This window comes from Crocuta crocuta, unplaced genomic scaffold (genome assembly GCF_008692635.1).
Source record: "Crocuta crocuta isolate KB4526 unplaced genomic scaffold, BGI_CrCroc_1.0 scaffold160, whole genome shotgun sequence".
NCBI classification, from domain to species: Eukaryota; Metazoa; Chordata; class Mammalia; order Carnivora; family Hyaenidae; genus Crocuta; species Crocuta crocuta.
In genome coordinates, this window is record NW_027527591.1 from 2,867,540 (window position 1) to 2,889,078 (window position 21,539).

Sequence of the window (21,539 nt, forward strand, 5' to 3'; positions counted from 1 at the left end):
TCTCTATTTTTCTGACAAAGTATAGTGTTTTATAATCAAATCCGTTTTTATAATCAGTTTTATACACAGTTTCTTCCCTGTATGTAAAGAAACTTCCTAATAGTAAAGGGCATTATCGTTAACCAAAGAAGAGAGCATGGGGTGCTTTGGAAAGTAACTGATGATAATAGCAGGTCACAAGTAAAATCAATGCTGCTTCACCACTAGCACCTACATATATACACACAGAGTGCACAGAGAATGTAGATGGGGCAGACAAGGTCACGTGCAGTTATTTAAAGGCAAGAAAAGCAAAGCTAGTCAACTTTTATAATTTGTCCCCACCCACATGACACATCTCTCTGGCTCTAAATCCCTTACCCTTTCTTACCAAGTCACGTCCATCTCGCATCTCCCCTCCTTTCCCATCAGGAAGGAATGTCAATAGAAGTTTCTTTTCTATCCCTTGTAATAAAACTTTCCCTTGGCCCTGCAGGTGTTCAGAGAGGAGCACTACCTCAACGATGCATATCAGTGTGCTGACCTGATCTGGCAGTACGGGTTGCTGAAGAAGGGGTACGGGGTGTGCCACGGCACCGCCGGGAACGCCTATGCCTTCCTGACACTGTACAACCTCACACAGGACATGAAGTACCTGTATAGGGCCTGTAAGGTAGGCGCCAGAACCCCTAGAAAGAAAACCCCTTCCCCCAGAAGGTTGAAGAGAGGGCTCCAGTCAGTCTGATTTAATTCATTTACCTTTTAAACCATGAGTCTATAGAGCAAATCAAGTTATTTAAGAAAAGCCTTCTAAACCCATTCAGTTGAATTAGCTTTCTTGTATAAGGACACAGTTCTACTGGACAGCACTTATTGGGGGGAGAAAAGAAAGAGATTTTCCTCTGATAACCTCAGAGACAGTTGCTCAGACGGCTCATGACATTCCTCCCTCCCATTCTTCGTACTGTCTCAGACTATCTGTTTCTCTGCACTAACCCCTTTTTTCTGCCTTGAGGATAGTTTTTGACTTTTCAAAGTAATTCTTACGGAATCTTTATCAACTTTTGGGGGTCTCCGGAAGAAATCACTACCGTAATTATCATGGTCTCACTTTCAGTTTGCTGAGTGGTGCTTAGATTACGGAGAACACGGATGCAGAACGCCAGACACCCCCTTCTCCCTCTTTGAAGGTATTTTTCACACCTTACTTAGTCACCTTATAATGTCAGTATCTACTTCTCTGCTTGGTAGTTAATGTATTTGAGTTTGAGCTTTATCGGCAAGTTAATTTTGCAGTCATTTCTGTAACTACCTCTTTACTTCCTAATATGAGAACTCAGTATTAAAAATCAAGTACTACATGGACCATCTTAGACCTAATACAAGTAGTCATAATGGTGACTGCCCTTTATGGAGCCAAACACAGGCGTGGCATTTTGCAGACGCCCCCATAAATCATCTCAGCAAAAACACACCGATGTTATTATCCTTGTGTCACAAGTGAGGACACGGAAGCTCAAACAGGTTAGTGGCCCGTGGTGCTGTGTTAAGGAGCTGACGTGATAAATGACGGCTGTGCCTCGACCTTCTCTGGCTCAACTCTCCCTCCTGTCTTCCACCTGGATGAAGAGACCGAGCACCTCACTAGCGATCTCCTCTCGTGTTGACCTGCATCATATATTAAACAGATGCCTGTTTCATTGAAGTCATTGTCATTAGTATTGTAATGGTGGTACAGAATGAAGCTACCCTATAAAATGGAGTCATGTGGTATGGTAACCTGTACCTCTTTTTCTTCCTTCAGGAATGGCTGGAACAATATATTTCCTGGCTGACCTCCTAGTGCCCACAAAAGCCAGGTTCCCTGCGTTCGAACTGTAAAAGGAAAGCCTGCCCCCTGCGACGCACTGCATGCCCCTTTCTGTATATCAAACCTGGACTAAGTGCTTTGATTGCTTTTCAAGAAAACATAGGTTCAAACCGTGTACTTGATTTAGTTGATTTTTCTAATTTCATAATTTGTCTTCAGTTTATTTCCTTCTGTTTATCATTTACTTTTACTTAAAAGTATCCAAGGAAATCTTTTAACTTCAGTTTCTTCCTAAAGGAAGGGTGAGTGATATGTACAGTGTTTTGAGGATATATGTATTTCAGAACGTGGATGAAACCTTACCTTACTTAAGCTTATAAACATAACCATCCTTTTCTGTTCTAGAACTATTTAAAAGAAACTAAATGTAGATAAAGAAAAATATATGGTGATTGTTGGATATTGCCATCTGCCTCTTTAGTATTTTTCCTTGAACAGGGTAGACAGTTTTAGAACTTTGTTTTTCTTTAAGTGGTTGATTATGAAGGGGGACAAAAATATTAATAACTATATGCTTCTGAGACAAAAGTTGCAAGAGATGCAAACTGGTTTAAGGACGTAAATACCACTTTTCAAATCCACAGTGCTTGTTCAACTAGGTAATGACACTTTCAGATTTTCTTCTTTTTGGTAGTAAAGCATCCAGGTTCCAGAAGTCAAAGTTTTTTATCAAAAATTTCTAACATGCAATGGTGGTTTTGAAAATTCTGGTATGAAGATTAGTTCAAGAAAAGCTACGAAAAGTTTATTGTTTATTCTAAAATAAGTTAGTGTATCTTTGAAGTATTTATTTACATTTGTTTGTTCCTTGGATTTAGTATAAGATCAGGAAACGATTTTCTGTATGTGAATATATGGTGACTTAGGATTTGAGTTCTCTTTGTCCCGCTGACCTTCTAAACTTTGAATTGTGTTTCACTTCCTTGGCAATGACTATGCATTACTGCTCGCAGTTTGGTATAAGCCATAACCTATTTTCCTTCCTTTCATTCTATCTGGATGTTTGTCTTTTCACTGAATAGTACAGTAGTCTACATCCTACATCTCTCTAAAAGGGGAAAGGGGTGCTATATAGCCAATAACTCGAACAAAAACAGTAAGCTTTCCATTGAAATGCTGTTTATTTAGGAGGTATTTATCCAGTGAAAAGGTTTAGAACAAATGCATCCCATCTCTTTGCATATCCTAGGTTTAACACTTAACGGCTTCTGAGCCCTCAGGATCGTGTATTTACCTGGTAGACGAAGGGTCCCTGATGCTTCCTGTTCTGTACAGATGTTTTCACTCATCAGCTTCCCCTCCTCCTCCTCCTTCCTTTGCTGCTTTTTCCAGGCTTGTTTCATCTTTTCTTGCATGTTTTGACTGATTTTAGAACATTCTGCAGCTTTGAGAAACAGGGTCTAAGAATGTTAAATGTGCCTATTTCGTGGCTTTCTTGGTCACAAAAGCATGTTGTTTTTATTTTAACTTGGAACCAAATCCCAATGTGGGTATATGTTGGGTTCCTCCAGAGAGTAGTCCCCTATTATTTTCCATTTAGCACCAAAATAGCTTATATTATTGGAAATTGTCTGACCCTTTAAAGGCTTCTGACAGAAGGATCTAAAAAGCACCCCACTGCTCAGTTCCTGGGATTAGCTTATTCCTCGGCGACTCGCACTAGTTGGGAAAACCTTGTGCCTCCAGATGTCTGCAGCTACTGCTAAGCTGTGCCTTTCGCCTGAGCATTTCAAATGAGCAGTGCTGGCGTTCCCAGCAAAGCTAATTTGCCTTTGGCTGGATGTCCAACTTGAAAAAATAAAACCCATTTGGTTTAGTTAAATGTCCTACAGTACTGTGCCTGTACTTTTAGCTACTGTAATTACCAAAGGGAAAGAGAGCAAAACATACTTTCTCTTAGCCAGAGGAAACTTGATCACAGCACATCTCCAACATCTTGATTAATTTAACCCCAGGAAGACTCCTCGGTGGGGAGAAGAACACTTTGAATAAGAGTTGTTAATATTTAGATTGCAATTTACTGTCTTCCATGAACAAATTCATCAATACAAACACAATTCAGGTTTGTTGTTGTTTTTAAGCTTTTTAGGACTTTAATTAAACTGGTGGGATTTTCCATTCATGAGGTAAGAAAATCCGATAGGATTTTAAACTCCAACAAAAGCCATAAAACTAAGGGCAGTATCCTAACGCCATGGTGGAAATCAAGAGAAACTTTTATACCAGCTTTCTTAGTTTTAAAAGGAAGAGACGTCATTGCGGTTCTGTTTCTGTTACATCATTGTTCCCTCAGATACTTTCTTTTCTTTTGGTTAAAAAAAAAAAAAAGCCTTTCCAAAAGTTGCCTCCCCAAAACTTCACAGTATCTCTTCCCTCCCTGTGCAGAAACGAGGTAGTAAAACCTTACTTGTTGAGCAGTATTCATTTATCCTGTCATGCGTTTCTGCTCCTGTGGTGATGAGAAATTACAGCAGTTAACTGTTCATCATGTAAAAGCGTTAACGTTCTCACAGCCATTTCCATCATCCCACTGGGCTTTGGTCTCCAAGTTGTTGGCCTTTAAGCATCTTTGATTCCCTTTTCATCTTTGATGTCAGTCCCAATGACTTGGCACCAAGAGCCTTGATGGTAGGAAGAGTTTTAGGTAAAAGTGGATCCAAGATGACTTTCTCTTTTCACTGCCACTTCCCCACGTAACCGGATTGAGAGACCTACTCTTGCTCTTATATCTTCAGGTTAATTTGTGTCTGATCTGATGGTGCCCTGCCTGCTACTGGCTGATCTGAAATATAAAATGTGAAGGGCCAACAATTATTCATCTACTCCTTTGGCTTCTAGAACTCATCTCAGTCCTTTATTACTCATACCGAGTTCTAATTCCACCTCTGCTCCCCGGCAGTAGGTCTGAGGCACCCCACTTCTCTCTTACGGAGCTATAGAACCGTTTCTCTCCTGTAGGTATAGAACAGAGTGGGATGTTCAGGGAACCCACCCCAGTGTTGATATTGCCACTTAGTGGGAAGGGCTGGGGTCATAAGTATTTCTATGTTCTGTAAAGGATTTCACCTACTGATTTCTCAATAAAATTTTACTAGGACTGTATTTGTCATGTGCTTTCTGTTTTCTTTGGTTTAAACTTAAGAAAGCTTTTCCTTATATCGTAAATGAGGGCTTTTTCTCTATACTAGGGTTTGTTCTGACTTTTTCTTCATTATTTCGTCAAACAAGATTTGCAGTACTTTCTGAAAATAGATTCAGAGGGAAGTATTTTTAAATCTGATTATTATAGAATTAGGAGGACTCTACTAGGATCCAAGCAGAGCAGTGTACCACCCACCTCATACATATGAGAACCCAACCTGTGGTTAATAAGTAAAGGCCTAATTCTAGAAATTGATTTCCCTGCTGACCAGTTCTGAAAGGAACTTTGAAGAGTGGAAGAGATTACATGAGGCATAATTATGAAATGTATATTCAGAAGTGGGAAAGCAGTTCTGCAGTATCACCTGGAAGGACTTTGTGGCACTTACTTTCATGCCACAGCTGTGTGGTGTGACGGCACAACAGAGATCTGCCAAATTATAAAATACTTGTTTTCATCCCTGAATTAAGGTTTTGTCCTCTGGCACATACGATTAAAATGCCCTTCATACCTCTGGGCTTCTGTCTGAATGACTCATAAGAGGAAGGATAAATGCACCGTTATTTTTATTTCACTCCTTTGAATGAATGAATGTATGGATGGTGATAATCACATCTTTAGATGCGGGCAGTGAGGCGTGGAGGGGATAGTGCCTCACAGAGGCCACCCAGAGACTGCAGTGACGCCTGGAGCATCCCCGCTCCCTGTAGGAAGACTGCACTGCGGTGGGTCAGGCTGGCCATCACTGCTCTCCGGTTTACCATGCCCTGGCTTGTCCTCCGAACGGGAGAAAAATAATGACGGGCATATTAAATTGCACCACACTCAAGCTCGTGAGCAAACAAAACCTGAAGAACTAAGTCTCCTGAGACTTAACCCATAGGTTTTTTTCCCCTAACTTCGCATTAGAAAAGACCTTTGCCTCCCTCTTCCTTATACTCTCTGAATAGAATAATCCTTTTTTTGTGTCATTTCTTTTTCCCTAGATAGTTCCCACTGTGGATTCAGTGTCATTAAAAGTTTTGTGCATTCTCCATTCTTCTAAGCGTCATTGAAACAGAAAAACCTATAAGTCAGTCCCTGATGATTTGCTTTCACAGTCTGTCTTCCCATCCAGACCTGCCCTTTTCCTTCTCAAGCTGAGGGTCAATTAACAAAGCAAGAGAACATTGGCTTTTTTTACAATGGAGAACATATTGGCTTCATTGGTTCCATTATGTAAACTATTGAAACAGTATTTTCCAGAAGCCCTGTGCTTGTGCGTCCTCAGAGACTTATTTGACAATTTCGTGAGTAATGGGAGAAAGCGCACACAATAAACCAAGAGGTGAAATAATGAGCATAGAGAAATGCATCTTAGCAGGACCACTGCTCATACTCAGCCAGTTTAATTTCACATTTCTGCATTATGTTAACTTCTGCACATGCAAATGACAGCCATGGTGACATTAAATCTGCAGCCAATGTTCTGTCACTCTACAAATAAGTGTTCGAGAAAGCATTTGTGAGGCACTTAGTCATTATGCAGGGAAAGGCAGGACTCTTGATAAATCAGTTTATAAAGTAATGTCATAGCTGCCTAATTTCTCTCCCCTGATGGAGCTGGGATAATAAGAAAGGTATTGGCCCAAAAAACTACTGCAGTAGCTCACTGTGAAAGTTGAAGGTTAATAGTGATCTCTCAGGATTCAGCATTTAGGAATTAACATGGGCACCCCTTGCTGGTATAATCCAAAGTGGTGGCACTGTTTACATGCTGTAAACAAGCCATTTCATTTAAACGTGCCATGAGCAATGCTTTAAAACCATTTTATCCGCCAAATTCATTATAAACGTGTATGTCTGCATGCAAGATGCCTGGCAGGGGCATTCTGTGTGTATACAGTAGACATCCCCACTCTGGTGACACAGCCTGGTGAGCAGAACCACTGATGAGTCAGGTTACAGGGAAATGCATTCGAATATTCCTGTTCACCCCCCACCTACCCTCCCTTGTTCCACAAATTTCAAGAATACCCAGGTCTTACCTGTGACTCATGGTGTCTGGCTCTGTTTGGAGATTTAGAGTGTATAATCCTGCAGGGAAGAAGACACTAAAGAGTCTTTTTTTAAAAAGCCAGCCAGCCAGTCCAGAAGCACTCAGAGTTCTTAAATTTGGATCACCCTGATAATGGGTGAAGTGGAGGAGAATTTGAGCACATAAAGTCACTTGCCCCCAAAATTACTTTCACTCAGTTGGCTGACTTCTTGAAAACTCCCAGTATCAGCATTATTGATGATTTAGGTTAAATCCACTTCCTTCGGGAATCCAATTAATATCCAAAAGTTTTCAAAAAGGCAGTTAATCAACTTGCTATTCGTCATTAGCATTTTAGTATCTGGTTTCATAACCTACGTAGCAATTAACTTGAAGAACTCCAATCCCAACGATATTAATTGTGCTACTAGCATATGCTAGGTACAGCATCTGGCTAGGATTATGAAGATGACACCTGCTCACAAAAGACTTTAAATCTGGAGATAAATATAAATAAATAATTTCCCTATGATAAGGAGCCTCTCCAGGACTCACTCTTGGTGAAAGACAGGTGTAGGAGAGTCAAGGAAACTTGTTAAAAAAATTTTGAGGTCAGTGCTTCTCAACCACATATACATACAAATCACCTGGGGATCTTGTTAAAATGATTCCAAAATGCCATCTGATGGGGCCTTAGATGCTATAGTTTTAACAAGCTCTCAGACAATACCTGTACTGCTGTCCACAGAGGCTCCTTTGAGTATGATGGACCCAGATAGTCCAGCATAGAATCCCGACTCAGGAGAGAAGAAGGAAGTGAGGTCATGAGTTGGCTGATGAGTTGAAAAGATTGATATGTGTGAGTCAAAGAGCAAAAGTACTAGTACAAAGAGCGTAAAAGCTGGAATGATTGGAGTCTGATTTTTTTTAAAGTTTACTTATTTATTTTGGGAGAGAAAGAGCATGAGCAGGGGAGGGGCAGAAAGAGAGGAAGAGAAAGAGAGAATCCTAAGCAGGCTCTGCACTGTCAGCACAGAGCCTGACACAGGCTTGAACCCACAAACAGGTCATGACCTGAGCCAAAATCAATAGTCAGATGCTGAACTGACTGAGCCACCCAGGAGCCCCTGGCGTCTGATTTCAGATGTGGCACAGTTCCACATAACATCAGGCAATAAGGTCTTGTGGTGATTAATTTTCCATAGTGGTGATCGTAGCAAGTAAAAGAAACAGACTTGGAACATGTATTTGTTTATCCTTTTAATGGAAAATTTGCCAAAGATTTGGTATCTTTTCAACCCAAAGAGAGTAATAAGCTTCGGGTAATATAAGAGTCATATGGAAGATATCTATACTAAAGCGTTAATTTGAGTCATCTGGGATCCTCAAGTCTTGTATGAGGAAAATTAGACCCCTCTGCCCCTTGTTTAGAATTTATGAAGAGCCATAATTAGCCAGCCAACTGTTTGAAGGTGTTTGAAATGCAAGAGCAGGTCAATCACATTCCTTTTTCCACTTTTTTTCCTCAGCATGTTCTGACTAGTAAGTGTACACTAGAGGTGTTGTTTGTCTTTATTTGCCATCATCTTTCATTTGCCATGTTTCCTAAGAATTCCATCAAGTGCTATGGGTCTACAGCGCCTCAGGGATTGGTGTCATTTATCCAGGGACACCAGAGCTAAAGAACAGGGCTGACCCAGGTTTGGAAACTTCACTGGAAATAGGACAAGCCCATTAGTTCTCAACTTCCAAACTAAAAGGCTAATACAACTAAGTGTGGTCATACACTCCTGTTCACATAAGTTTCCTGGGTATTTCCTGGGTGTTCCATACCAGGAACTGATCCACATTTAGACGGCTCACATTATCAGTGCATGTTCTACCACTTAGTACAGAGAATGTTTATCTTTACAAGTTCTTATGTGCCCTCTTAAAAATTGAGTTGCGTTCACATTTTATTGAAATATGTTAAAAAGAACCTCTGTAGGTCTGGCTTTGATGGCCTTTTCTTCTATTTCCTTGAAAAGGCCAAGTTTATCATCCTCTCTACCTCTCCTTCAAGTTGCCCCTTCAGCTAAATTTCCTAATTCAGTTAATGGTGTTATCTGGCTGCTTAAGCCAGAAAAGGTGAATTAACATCCTCACACCGTTGGTTTTCAAAACACAGTCTCTGGACCAACAACATTAAGTAGCATTACCTGAAACTTGTTGGAAATGTACATTCTAGGGCCCAACCAAGACCTACAAAGTAAGGACCTCTTGCAGGAAGGGGCCCTATCCAAGGTCTGGACCCACTGTGTAAGTACTGTGTATTCCGCACACAGAGGGCCCAGACAATGTGTGTTAAACGTTCAACTGAAATATGATTTGACCAGCTAGAGAAATGGACTTAGAAATCTTTACTTAGATTTACTACATGCTGATCTTATATTTAGCTTAGCTCTATTTTCTGTTTGTTGAGATCACCTTTGCTTGGTTGTTTTAATAGTAACCATGTAGTTAGTGAAACCCGAGCATTATTATGGGGTTGGTAACAATGAAAAACAGGTTTTGACCAGCAGATGTCAGTAGAGCTCAGTTTAATAATTTCGATTGTTAATGAACTTGAAAAATTAATGGAGATGGTGAGAGGGAAGATACTTGCAAGTAGAATAGGATTTCTTTGTTGACATTTAAGAAATGGTGTCTACAACAAAAACTCCTTACACCAATTCAGGCATATTGGAAATGGCTGCAAGTACTGACTTCACAACAATATGTGACTTCAAAACAACCATGGCCTTAATGGTAAGTTTCTTCCACTTCAAAGTGCAAAGTATTTTATACTGGACATCAGGTTATTGCTAACTAGAGCCAAAATCATGAAAGATGGGAGAGAGCAAGTATATATAAGATTATATAATCTTACATATACATATATATGGATTATGATACAGGTTGAGGCTGTTTTCTGAAGACCAGAACTTTATTTCAATTTACCAATTATTTGGACTTCTTTCTGGAGAGTAATAATATTAAATGATACTTTAATACTTCTGGAAATAGAAAGACCTTTCCATGGCTTTACATTTAAAAATGGGGGGGGGGCAAAGAAAAAGTAGTGTGTGTGTGTGTGTGTGTGTGTGTGTGTGTTATTGAAGGAAAATACATTTCAAATTCACCAAACCCAAAGTATTTTGAAAGAGACTGACGAAGCCACCACACTGGATATATTGTAATTATCATTAGTATCATTAGGCTTTTCCTAGCTCTGAATGTCTAGTTTCTTTATACCTAAGAAACATCAGGTCCTTCTGGTAAAGCTTAAAAGGCGTATCTTCATCTAGCACAGATTGTCCTGGAATTAAGCTCCGTATCTTTCCACCTCTGACTCTCCCTCCAGGCTCCATTGTTGGCACTGCAGCCGCAACTTCCATCCATTGCCTTGAGGACAGACTCATGAAATTCCACCGAAAACCCTCAGAGGTCAGAGCTTGGAGGTCCCTGTCCCTGCCCCAGGGATAGGGCAGGGAGAAGCAGATAGAAGGTGGACTGACAGGCCTTGGGCATCCTGCCACAAGTCAGCAAGGGCAGGTCCTTGTCAATCGAGAAGCTATTTCCATTTTATTGGCTTATTCCCAACCAAAAGTAAATGAAACAGCTCTTTTGAAGCTCAGTCCTCTCCAACACACACACACACACACACACACACACACACGAACTCAACCTCAGGGCTCAACAATCTTCATATCCCCCAGTACTTCCCCCATCCACAGTCTTGACACGTCTCACACTGCCCTGAGTCCCTGAGGTACCATTCACGATGGATAGGTACTTTTATAAAATCACTTTCCTCTGCAGTAGCCCATTACTGTACTTTTTAAATTACCATATCTTAATGGGGAGAAAGGAAGTTTATATTCTCACCCACATTAGAGGATAAAAAAAGACAAGAAGCAACTGACTTTTATTAATAACTTTGCTGGAAAGTGGCAAGGCAACATCTGGAATACTTATTACCCATTTGGCATGCTGTTCATCTCCATGGATAAGATTCAACATGACAAGCTCTGTCAAAAGGAAATAGGCTCCATCTAGTTAAATTAGAATGATTAGGGTCATTTAGACAGAGGAAGTTTAATTTGTATGGATCTAGAAATTTTATACAAACTGGAATACCTAACTATTTAATCTTCCCTGAAGCTCAATTTAAAATTGAAAGAGACGATTGCATAGATCTATAATGAAATGAGACATATTAGAAATTAATTTAACTATTACTGCACTGTGAGCATGTAGCCCAAGAAATCAAAGAAAGCGTCATTTGCAGTTTGTACACAACAATAGAATGCTCTGCTACCACTCATTAACTATTGTATTGTTTTATGAACTCTTTAAATGGAAACTTGAGCACCCAGAGTGAACTTGAATTTTTGGTACTGCTTTTAAGAAAATTCTCCTACCAAATTTATGCTAGAGAGTAAATGTGGATAGAATTCAATCCTAACCTTACCTTCTACAATGAGGCGTCATGGGTCTTTCTAGCAATCTATTGCAGGCTGTGGATCCCTTCTCAGAACATGTTTTAAATAATATAAAATAAATACTTTGGATTTTTGTTTTCCGTGTGTAAATAACATCTTAATATGTAAGATTACCAAAGAGACCAACTGTATTGGAATATAGATACCAAAGTAGTTTTCATTGTGATATAGTATATGTGCTTCTTTATTAGCACATCTAATAACAAAATCTAGTGCTGTATCTATTATTATTTTGAAGTAATGATGAATAGAAATAACTGCTATCATGTGATTTTAAAATATGGGTGATTCCCAGCAATGACAAAGTCTTGGGGAGTGCAAATACTATTGTTTTTCATTACCTACATTAATAATTGAGGGAGGGGCGCCTTGGTGGCTCAGTAGGTTGAGCATCCAACTTTGGCCCAAGTCATGATCTCATGGTTTCAGAATTCGAGCCCCACACCGGGCTCACTGCTGTCAGTGAAGAGCCTACTGCAGACCCTCTGTCCCTCTCTTTATCTGCCCCTCCCTGGCTTGTGCTCTCTCAAAAATAAACATTTTTTAAAAATGAGGGAAATGGTTAAGTTCAGTTAAAACATGGCAAAAACTAACATGTGATTGTTTTCCACCCATATTTGTAGACCACCAAATCTACTTAGGAACCACCAAGGTTGGTTAAGAACTGCGGTTCTACAGTTAGGTAGATGTGTATGATGCCATCAAGACTAAGGGTGGTCCCTAGGCTGGCACATGATGACAGCAGAAACAGAATGCAAAGGGGGATTAGCAATTCCTTCGTTAGCTAATTACCAGCCTGCATGAGGGATGAACCACCTACCTCAATCACAGCAGAATTTTCAGATCTCCATTCCATTTCATTCCATGTTTCCAGACCACATAGGCCTATCCCAGACTTACGAGAGGACACTGATTCCAATTACCTGGCTTAAAAAACTGATCAGAGCTCCTAAGTCATTTGGCTAATTCTATATCTTAGTGTACTCTCTTATTTAAAATATCCTTTGGCAGGGGGTGGGGCATGGGGGTGGAGGGAGGTGCCCGGCTGACTCAGTCAGTTAAGTGTCTGACTTTAGCTCAGGTCATGATCTCACAGTTTGTGAGTTTGAGTCCTTGCATTGGGCTCTGTGCTAACAGCATTGAGCCTGGAGCCTGCTTCGGATTCTGTGTCTCCCTCTCTCTCTGCCCCCCCATCTCAAAAATAAACATTAAAAATTTTAAATATCCTTTGGGGGCACCTGGGTGGATCAGTCAGTTAAGCATCCGACTCCTGATTTCAGCTCAGGTCATGATCTCAGGGTTCATGAGTTTGAACTGTCAGTGCAGAGTCTGCTTGGGATTTTCCCTCTCTCTCTCTCTCTTCCTCCTGTGCTTGTTCCCTCTTTCTCAAAATAAATAAACTTTAAAAATAAATAAAATATCCTTTTTACCTTCTTTAGTGTAAAGACCACAATACCTTCCTTGAAAAGGTCATGTTTCATTCAACAACATTTGTTCTGTGCCCACCTGACGCCAGTTGCTACAAGGGCTAAGTTTGAGGAGCCAAAGCTGAGCAAGACTTTGGCACTATCCTCCCTCATAAACTCATAAACTACAGGGAGAACCAAATGAGTAACCCCCTAAATCCAATACCAAGTTGTAATTCTCATGGCCAGTGCTACCAAGTAATATTGGACCACACAAAAGAGACAGTCCTTCTGAGGCTCGAGGAAAATGAAGGAATGAAGGGGAGCTGGGATAGTTGTCTGCAACACGTATAAAAATCTTAGTGACAAGGAGGAATGGGAGGGCAATTCAGGGGATCCGTACATCCAGGGTCATGCAAAGATGTGAAAAGGGAAGGCACATTTGAGGAAAGGGTGGGGCGAGGTGGGAAGTAAGCACAAGGACAAAATTGTTGACAGGGTCTTAGGGTTCTTGTTAAGCCATTTGGATTTTACCTTGTTGACTGGTGTTATCAGAACCAGCATCATCAGCATTATGTGGGAACTTGCTGGAAAAGTACATTCTCAGACCCCATCCCAGAACTCCTGACAAGAAATCTGAGGGTACAACCTACTTATCTGTGTTTTATCAAGCCCTCCAGCCAATTCTGACTTACACTAAAATTTGAGAACATTAGGGAGCCAAACCACTAATGATAGGTCCTGAAAAACCACAAAAATGGAAGGAAAAAATGATCCTCTTCTATATTCATCAGAGTAAATGATATGGCTAGAATTGCAAATGGAAAGATTATTTATGTATTCCCATGGAAGATGGATTGGAAGAAAGAAAAGGCTAGAGGCAAGAAGGCCATTCAGAGGCTGTACAATTTCTCAGGGAAACCCAGAAAAGGTCAGAATTCAAGAAGTGGAAGTGAAGATGAACAGAGGGGGTAGCCCTGTCATAATTCACAGGTGGGGGGCCAGTTGAACATAGGTGATGAGGGGAGGGAAATGTTAATGATGACCTATTTCTTTAGCAACTGCCTTGAAAGGCTTGGTTGGAATTCCTTGAAGCACACCTGGCTTTTGATAGTGTGGTCAGAACTCACATGCTGGGTTCTTTTACAACTGCAGGAATATACAGGGGCACCTGGGTAGCTCAGTCGGTTGAGATCAGACTCTTGGTTTTGGCTCAGGTCATGATCTCCTGGTTCATGGATTTGAGCCCTGTGTCAGGCTCTGTGCTGGCAGTGTGGAACCTGCTTGGGATTTTCTCTCTCTCCCTCTCTCTGCCCATCCCTTGATTGCATGTGCCCTCTCTCTCTCTCAAATAAATAAATAAACTTAAAAAATTTTTAAATAAAAAGGAATATACAGTCCTACTATTAATGTTTGATGATGCATATATTTGAGTTGCTAGGAAAAAACCTATCCAAGTCTCAGGATCTTAGGAACAAAGAGAAGAAAACACTAAACAAAAAGACCGGATATTGAATTTCTTATAGAAGTGACTGATTCCAGGTTTGGGCAGGAAGGGGAAAGATGAGACTGAAACCTCTTTTGGTGCCACAAAGTAAGGAAATGCTCCATAAAAGGTTGAGGGAATGTTGAAATGACACAAGATCCAATTGAAGCTGCTCCTAAGAGCCAATGCTGAAACAATTTAGCAAGAAAATAAATAATAGTATTGGATTATGGCCCAGGAGCACATCATTCTGTAGTGTTCTTGCCAAAAATACATAACCTCAATCTAATCATGAGAAAACATCAGACAACGAACATACTGAGAATCATCTACACAATACTTGGGCAGTATTCTTCAGAAGAGACAAGGTCAAGAAAAAAGACTAAAGAACTGTCAGAAACAGGAGAGACTAAGGAGATAGGACTGCCCAATGCAATGTAGGATCCTGAATTGGATCTTAAAATACAATAAATGAGTGGTGAAAATTTGGTGAGAAACTGGTAAAATTTAAAATCTGTAATTTAGTTAATAGTGTTGTAAGAATGTTAATTTCCTGGCGTCCATAATTATAGCTGGTAAGGTGTTAACATGATGGGAAGGTAGGTGAAGAATATATGGGTACTCTACATACTATTTTTGTAATTTTCTGTAAGTCTAAATTTATTTCAAAATTATTTTTAAATAAAGTAAATAACTGTCATCATTTGAATCCTTTCACTGGCCTGCAAAACTGTTCCAGGTAAATAAACATTACCAGACAGCGTTTTGGGGGTAGTTTTAATGGCTACAAGCCACTGTAATTTTTCTAAAGGCTGGGAATCCTATCTTATGGGTCTTGATTCCCTAAATAATTTAGGGAACTTAGAAGCAGATTTACCCTGAAGCTTCATGAAGCTTAAACTTTGGGGATGTTCACCAGCATAGGCTCCATTGAGTACTAAGAGTTGCTGGAAGCTGTAGAATGTTCTATCTAGGTAAGGAAATGAAGCCAGGTTTCAGTCAGAAACATTTCTACATAAGGAATTCTGGTAAATTGCCTAAAGAAAGCTCAAACAAAGGGACTTAAATCTGTAAGCCTCTGTATCATGTTATGATTGCTTTTCTCAATCCAAATAAATATTCACTTTTGCATCTAAAGTTGTATTTGTAATTGCCTTTTTGTAAAGAGAGTCTCCCAAATCATATAAGATTCAGTTCCAACAAACCTGGACACTCTTCTGTATCTAGCACAGGCGCTCAATATACACTTCAATCAAATTATTAGAAAAATCATCTCTACTTCTGTAAAACAGAGTTAATGGTATTGATCAGTCACCTAACAACAGAGTTGGAAAGGGCTAATTTGGGGAAGACTTTTATGTAATAATTCTCTTCACAGCAATTTTAATCTTTTTAAAGCTACTCTTACATTTATACTCATAGCATTTACATGTTGGCACTTTGAAACCCCTAAGAGGTCTTCAAACATTTCCTTTTGTAAATGAGTGAACAGTCAATCCCAAAGAGGATAAGTAATCCAAGGGCACACAGCTAGCAGCAGATTGATGGAGGGAACAGGCATGGGGGCAGGCACAGGCATACTGACCTCGAGGAAGGTCAGGAGATGGTTGTCAGGATTTCTGTACACTGCCCTTAAACAAAGTCTTCTATTTTTTTTCTTATGGATAACTATTTTCCCAGAATAGCAAAAGATAGTTTACCCCCCTCTGTACTTTCTACATAGTCCAATTTTAACAGGCAATGGTTCACTACTGTATTAAGGCAGCCTACTTACAAACTCTACTAAAAACTCTTAAGTCTAAGCAACCATGTGCCTGTATCAAAAGAACAAAGCAGAGAAATACAGGGGAAGAGTTGGGGTTGGGCGGGGATGGGGTCAGAGGAATGTTTCTGAAGGGGAGAATGTCTCTTCAGACAGTCTGTGCTCTGGGGACACTTGATGCCTACAGAGTTCTGCAGTGACTGCAGTCTGTCACCGTTTCACAGTGACTCCAGGCTGAAACCAAATCCACAGTTAGTTCATCCCTCACCAATCTGGAGTCAAGCCTAGAAATAGTTCACTGCTCCTTAATGGCATTTGAGATGGGAGCAAATGTTCTACACTGCGGCGCCCGTTGGCTCTAATCAGATAAATTAAGGACTTGAGCATGTTTCCACCATTTGGTTTAGTCTTATTTTAGTCCCCAAGTCCCTTTGCTCCCATTTTAAGGCCTGGAACTTTCTCACTGGTGAAGTCCATACTGCCTTAACCCTGAGAGAAGCTTCCTCAAGTAGAAGCACCGCATGCCGTGTCCATCCGGCAAGCCAGTGTCCAGCAGACCAGTTGTGCAGCTGTCCCCTAACATCACACGGGCGGTCTCCTTGTCTTGACATGCTTAAAATCACCTCTCCTCAAAAATAAACTAATGAAGTCTTCTTGAGAGAGCACACCACATGAGGTTTTAGAGTTAATAGAGTGTTTTTCAAGATCAGGATTAAAAAGTGAGCAAATAGACTTGGTTTTTAGAGATGGCATCAGGAGGAAAGAATAATCTCTGATTTTGTCTTTGAAGAGATCTCATATTCAAATCACAGATTCTCTTCCATTGCAGTAATAGTTGAATCATAACCTTGCTATATGCGACTGCTCTTTGACCCACAAAACTGCAGTTTCATATGGTCCACATAAATATTTATTATTCACATATTTATTTATGTGCCCAGATAATTGGTTCAGCTCTCTCTTTTGCTTCCTTGTATAGACATCTTTTGGAATTCCTAACAGCAAAAGAAATTCTATAGCCACAATAACCCGCAAATGGCATTGTTCTGGTGTCATTAGGACCCTCCTACAGTGATAGTGAAATGAAACAGCTCCCTTTGTAAGTTCATATATTGCCCACGAAAATACAAAGAACATACAGGCAAATGAATAAAGGAGTAAAGAAGGCAATGCCGATTGCTATCCCCCACTTTCCCTAGCTGCCTAACTGGCAGTAAACTGCACGCCAGTGTTGTTGACGCCAGTGTGTTGGCATAGAAAATCTATGCCAATGAAATTATTTCACCAATGATAAGTCCATCTTTTATTTTATAGATGAGAAGTTTGCATACATTTCTGGCAGAAAGCTGGTGTCATCCTGGTTTTAAAGCTTAGATGTTGTGTGATTTGAGGCAAATTGCTTAACATTTCTGGGACATTAGATTTCTTAAGTGTAAAGCTAAGACAAGGATACCACTCTGCACTTTATAGAGTGGTTTTGAGGGTTCCACAGGAGAACGTACATAAACCACAAAGAGCATCTAGCACACCTGGCTCCCAGGGTCCCAGTGAATACTCAATAAATGATACTTTTTTTTTTTGAGGGCAGGATATTAAAGACACAACTAGCTGATGGGGCACCTGGGAGGCTCAGGTTGAGCATCCACCTTTGGCTCAGGTCATGATCTCATGGTTCTTGTGTTCGAGCCCCACATCAGTCTTGCTGCTGTCACCCCGTCAGTGCAGAGCCAGCTTCAGATCCTCTTCCTGCCCCCCGCCTGCCCCCCTACTGCCGCTCACACTCTCTCAAAAAATAAATAAAACATTAAAAAATATGCAACAAGCTATTTTTCATTTCTGGAAGGAGCAAGGAGGAAGAAGAGCTGGACGGTACTTGTATGTTTATCCTAGATAAGGTTAGCTAAGATAAACATAGAACTTGCAGTTTCCTCCTTCATCCTTCCACTCCTTTTCCTTCTTTCCTTGGAGTCTGAGCAAGAAATTGCTAATCCCTGCTATTGTAACAGTTTCTTGAGCCTTTGAATTCAAAGGATTTGAGACCAAATGTAAAGTTTGACAACAAATTAATATGCCATTTTGAGTATCACCTTTACCTGGAAATCATCAAAATGGTTTCCCAAGAAGGCATAAGGTGACCTTCTGAGCTGTCGAGAGTGATCCACATCTTGATTTAAGTGGTAGTAAAAATTCACTTTGTACTTTATATAAGTCACATCTCAATAAAAAAAGAAAATTAGAAAAATAACTTTTTTATTAGAAACCATCTTCTCACTTTTTAATTACTGAAATGGATTTGTTTTAGGAACTCTAGATTCTAAGTCTTATTGCCATTTATTAACAAAGTTATTTTTAAATGAATTGGGGAAAAGATTTCAAAGATTAATAAAGACTTCCTCAGGATGAAAATAGGGCATGGCCCAGGAAAGTAGTGTTTCTCAGCCCTTCTATTCAGATACAAAAATATCCAGTAGAGAAAATGAGAATTTTAGACTGAACACAGTGAATATAGGAATTACACTCTGCTGGTCAGTTTCACCCAGGATTCTCACCACCCCCTGCCTACTATAAAAGCTAACACATTCACTTTTTATCCTTAGGACTTAGCACAGTGGCAGATACGTAGGGTCTCAAAGACGTTGGCTGAGCACACATCCTGGGAGTGTCCAGATTTTATGCCTATTGTTATTGGCTTAATTATTAAGCATGCTCTTTTCACGATCAAAAGTGTCTCAGTTTGGAAAATAAGCTATATGATCATCCCACCAAGAAGTGCCAGTGTTCGTTGAGCCTTATTTTTATCAATATTCTTCCTGATATTGCGAAGTGACTTAAGCCAATTTGAGCTTCACAGTGATTCGATCCTTCTGGCAGATATTAGTAGCCTCTAATAAGAAGAGAGGTGAGACCCATATCTCTTTGTAATCTGCCTGCCACATTGGCATATTGTCTAGAAAAACAAATCTCAAGACAGAATTTTGTCATTTGTACAAATATCAGTTGACCAGCGGTCACAAAAGCATCTATCTAGGCATACATCCTGTTCTGGGAAGCTCTGTGAAGTCCAGTTCATTGCCCATATGGAACTAGAATGAGCACCTTGCACAAAATGGTGTCCCAAGGCAGATACAATGGTGCTCTAACAGCAGGATCATCAAGTTTCTGGTCAGAGAAGTCAACTGAATTCCTGGTTAAGTTATGGGGATCAGAAACAAAGGCGCCCTTAAGTAGAATACCTTTCAAAGGATATTTTTGATACCTCCACATTTATAAAACTTTTTGTAGAGGTGCCTGTGCTGTATTTGTGGCCAACTCTTATATCTTTAACACCACTCAATTCACCATTGAAAAAGCATTTCTAACTTCCTTCATGCTAGGTAACGAACTCGCTAATGCAGGTTCAGAGAGCAACATTTGAAGTACTTCTTGTCTCTGGAGTACAGACTCTGGAAGACACTTTTTCAAACACCAAAGAACCACTGATGTTGTCTTGCTCCTTGGATATATACTACATTAAACCACATGCATATATTTCATATTCCTTATGTTTTAAAGTATTTAATATTTAGAATTAAATTATAGACAATAACTTGATATGTGTTCTGCATTATATATTCAAATACTCGGCATGGACCATTGAAATAGCAATAAAAGCGACCCTCAAAGGATCAACACTGACCTCCCACTCTCCCTTCCTCCATTTTTCTCCCCAGGAGCAGAAACTCAGAGATATACGTCTTGGGTAAAATGGAGTCTTAAGAAACATATACATGAACCTTGTGCAAGGCTGTAAAGACAGAATGGAAAGCAGTCAGGGCAAACACTTTCTAGAACTCTGTTCTTCTCAGATTTCTTCTTTACATGGTGTCCTTCCTACAACTCTCCCCTGTCTCCCTGGCAGCTGGTTGGTATGGTAAATGGGACACAGAGGTGTGTCCCACTCCATTTGGGATGTCAGACAGAATCTGAATGGAACTAGATGAAACTGAGGGTCAGGCACATTCTTTTTGGGGAATGAAGGATGCCTCTCTCTGGTTTTTGTCTGTACTTTTCCTTACCTTTTTCTCTAGCAATTAAAAAAAAAAAATCTCCAGAGCTTCATAAAGACCTTGGCAAAAGGGCAATAGGAAAAGGTCCTTTTCAACTGCATTCAATGTACAACATAAAGTAAAAGACAAAAACAAGGCATCAAGACTCACACTGATCTGAAAAAGGAAAGCAAGGTAAAAGGCCAGAAGGGGTTCAGATTCACATGTCTAGAGGGTAAGAAGTTATCCGTATGTCTGGAGAACTCTTCAGAATTCTAGGAAGGGTTGGCCATGGGAGGTTGTCAAATCCAAGTTTGCACCTCTAGCCTAGTGTCGCACCATACACATGCTAGACACCCATTTCTGTCAATAATTAATCATTCTTGTCACTTAAAATCTGAGCAAGAGTTATGATAAAGAAGAGAGAAAAAGTATAACCTGGTATAACTGCTGATAAAACTTGCCAGGGCCAAGTACAAAATGTTACAAATCCTACTGTTATATCACCATTGTATTTGTTAAGATGATGATTAAACGGGTAACACCAGCTTCCAGAAGATATTCCCCTAATCGTGCATTGTTTTTTCTTTTATTTTACTACTTTAGAGCCATCTAGATTTTCGTAGGAAAGTGCTCCTGGTTCCAGATGTCATTGCTACGAGCATTCCCCGGCATCATTTTCTTGGACTGTTCCCTCCATTCATTTTATTCTGAGCTGCTCAGGAGAAAAGAACATTGTTCACATAATCTCTGAGAACAGAGAATAGGCTCAGAAAGAGAATTCAGAAATATTCTGCTGCCGTTCATTTTAATACTATGGCTGAAGCCTTGTTCCTTTTTTCTTTTGAATTTCTCACACAATCAACAAGATGCATTTAGAACTAATTATACAAATACCACTTTAAGCCCCATTGTATTCTCCAATAGCCTTCAATTAAGTGCAGTGGCACTGTATTTGAAAGAGAGCTTTGCACTGCCTCCAAATCTCCAATTGGAAAGAGAATGTGCATGTCCAGAGATTCCATGCTGCACGTTAAATATTAATGTTTTCAAAGAGAACTTTACAAACATTTGTCATTAAATTTTGTAATTAAAAGCACTTTCCGGGTATTTTTAAAGTATTTAAGTGATTAGAGATGCATATCAATTCTTATTACAAGTTACCTTCATTGATTAGCAACATTTTACTAAATAAAATCCATTTCAATAACAATACTGCAACTTTTGGATATAGAATGATTGTAAAATTCGTTAAGGAAACACTAAGCATTTTTCCATAGAAACCTATCAACAAGGGAAGTTGCAAAGACAAGTTGAGGCATTTCTCAT

At 39.8% G+C, this 21,539-nt stretch overlaps 1 protein-coding gene across 3 annotated transcripts in view; it reads left to right on the plus strand.

Annotated features, from left to right (window-relative positions):
- LANCL1 (LanC like glutathione S-transferase 1) overlaps window positions 1–4,951 on the plus strand; it is a 37,680-nt gene extending 32,729 nt beyond the window's left edge. For all 3 annotated transcript variants that reach the window (XM_077770992.1, XM_077770989.1, XM_077770997.1), the window contains exons 8-10: window positions 476–652; window positions 1,097–1,169; window positions 1,784–4,951. In XM_077770992.1, coding sequence (XP_077627118.1) covers window positions 476–652; window positions 1,097–1,169; window positions 1,784–1,860 — 327 coding nt within the window. In that variant the 3' untranslated portion in view covers window positions 1,861–4,951. The remainder of the gene's footprint in view (window positions 1–475; window positions 653–1,096; window positions 1,170–1,783) is intronic.
- The last annotated feature ends 16,588 nt before the right edge of the window (window positions 4,952–21,539 follow it).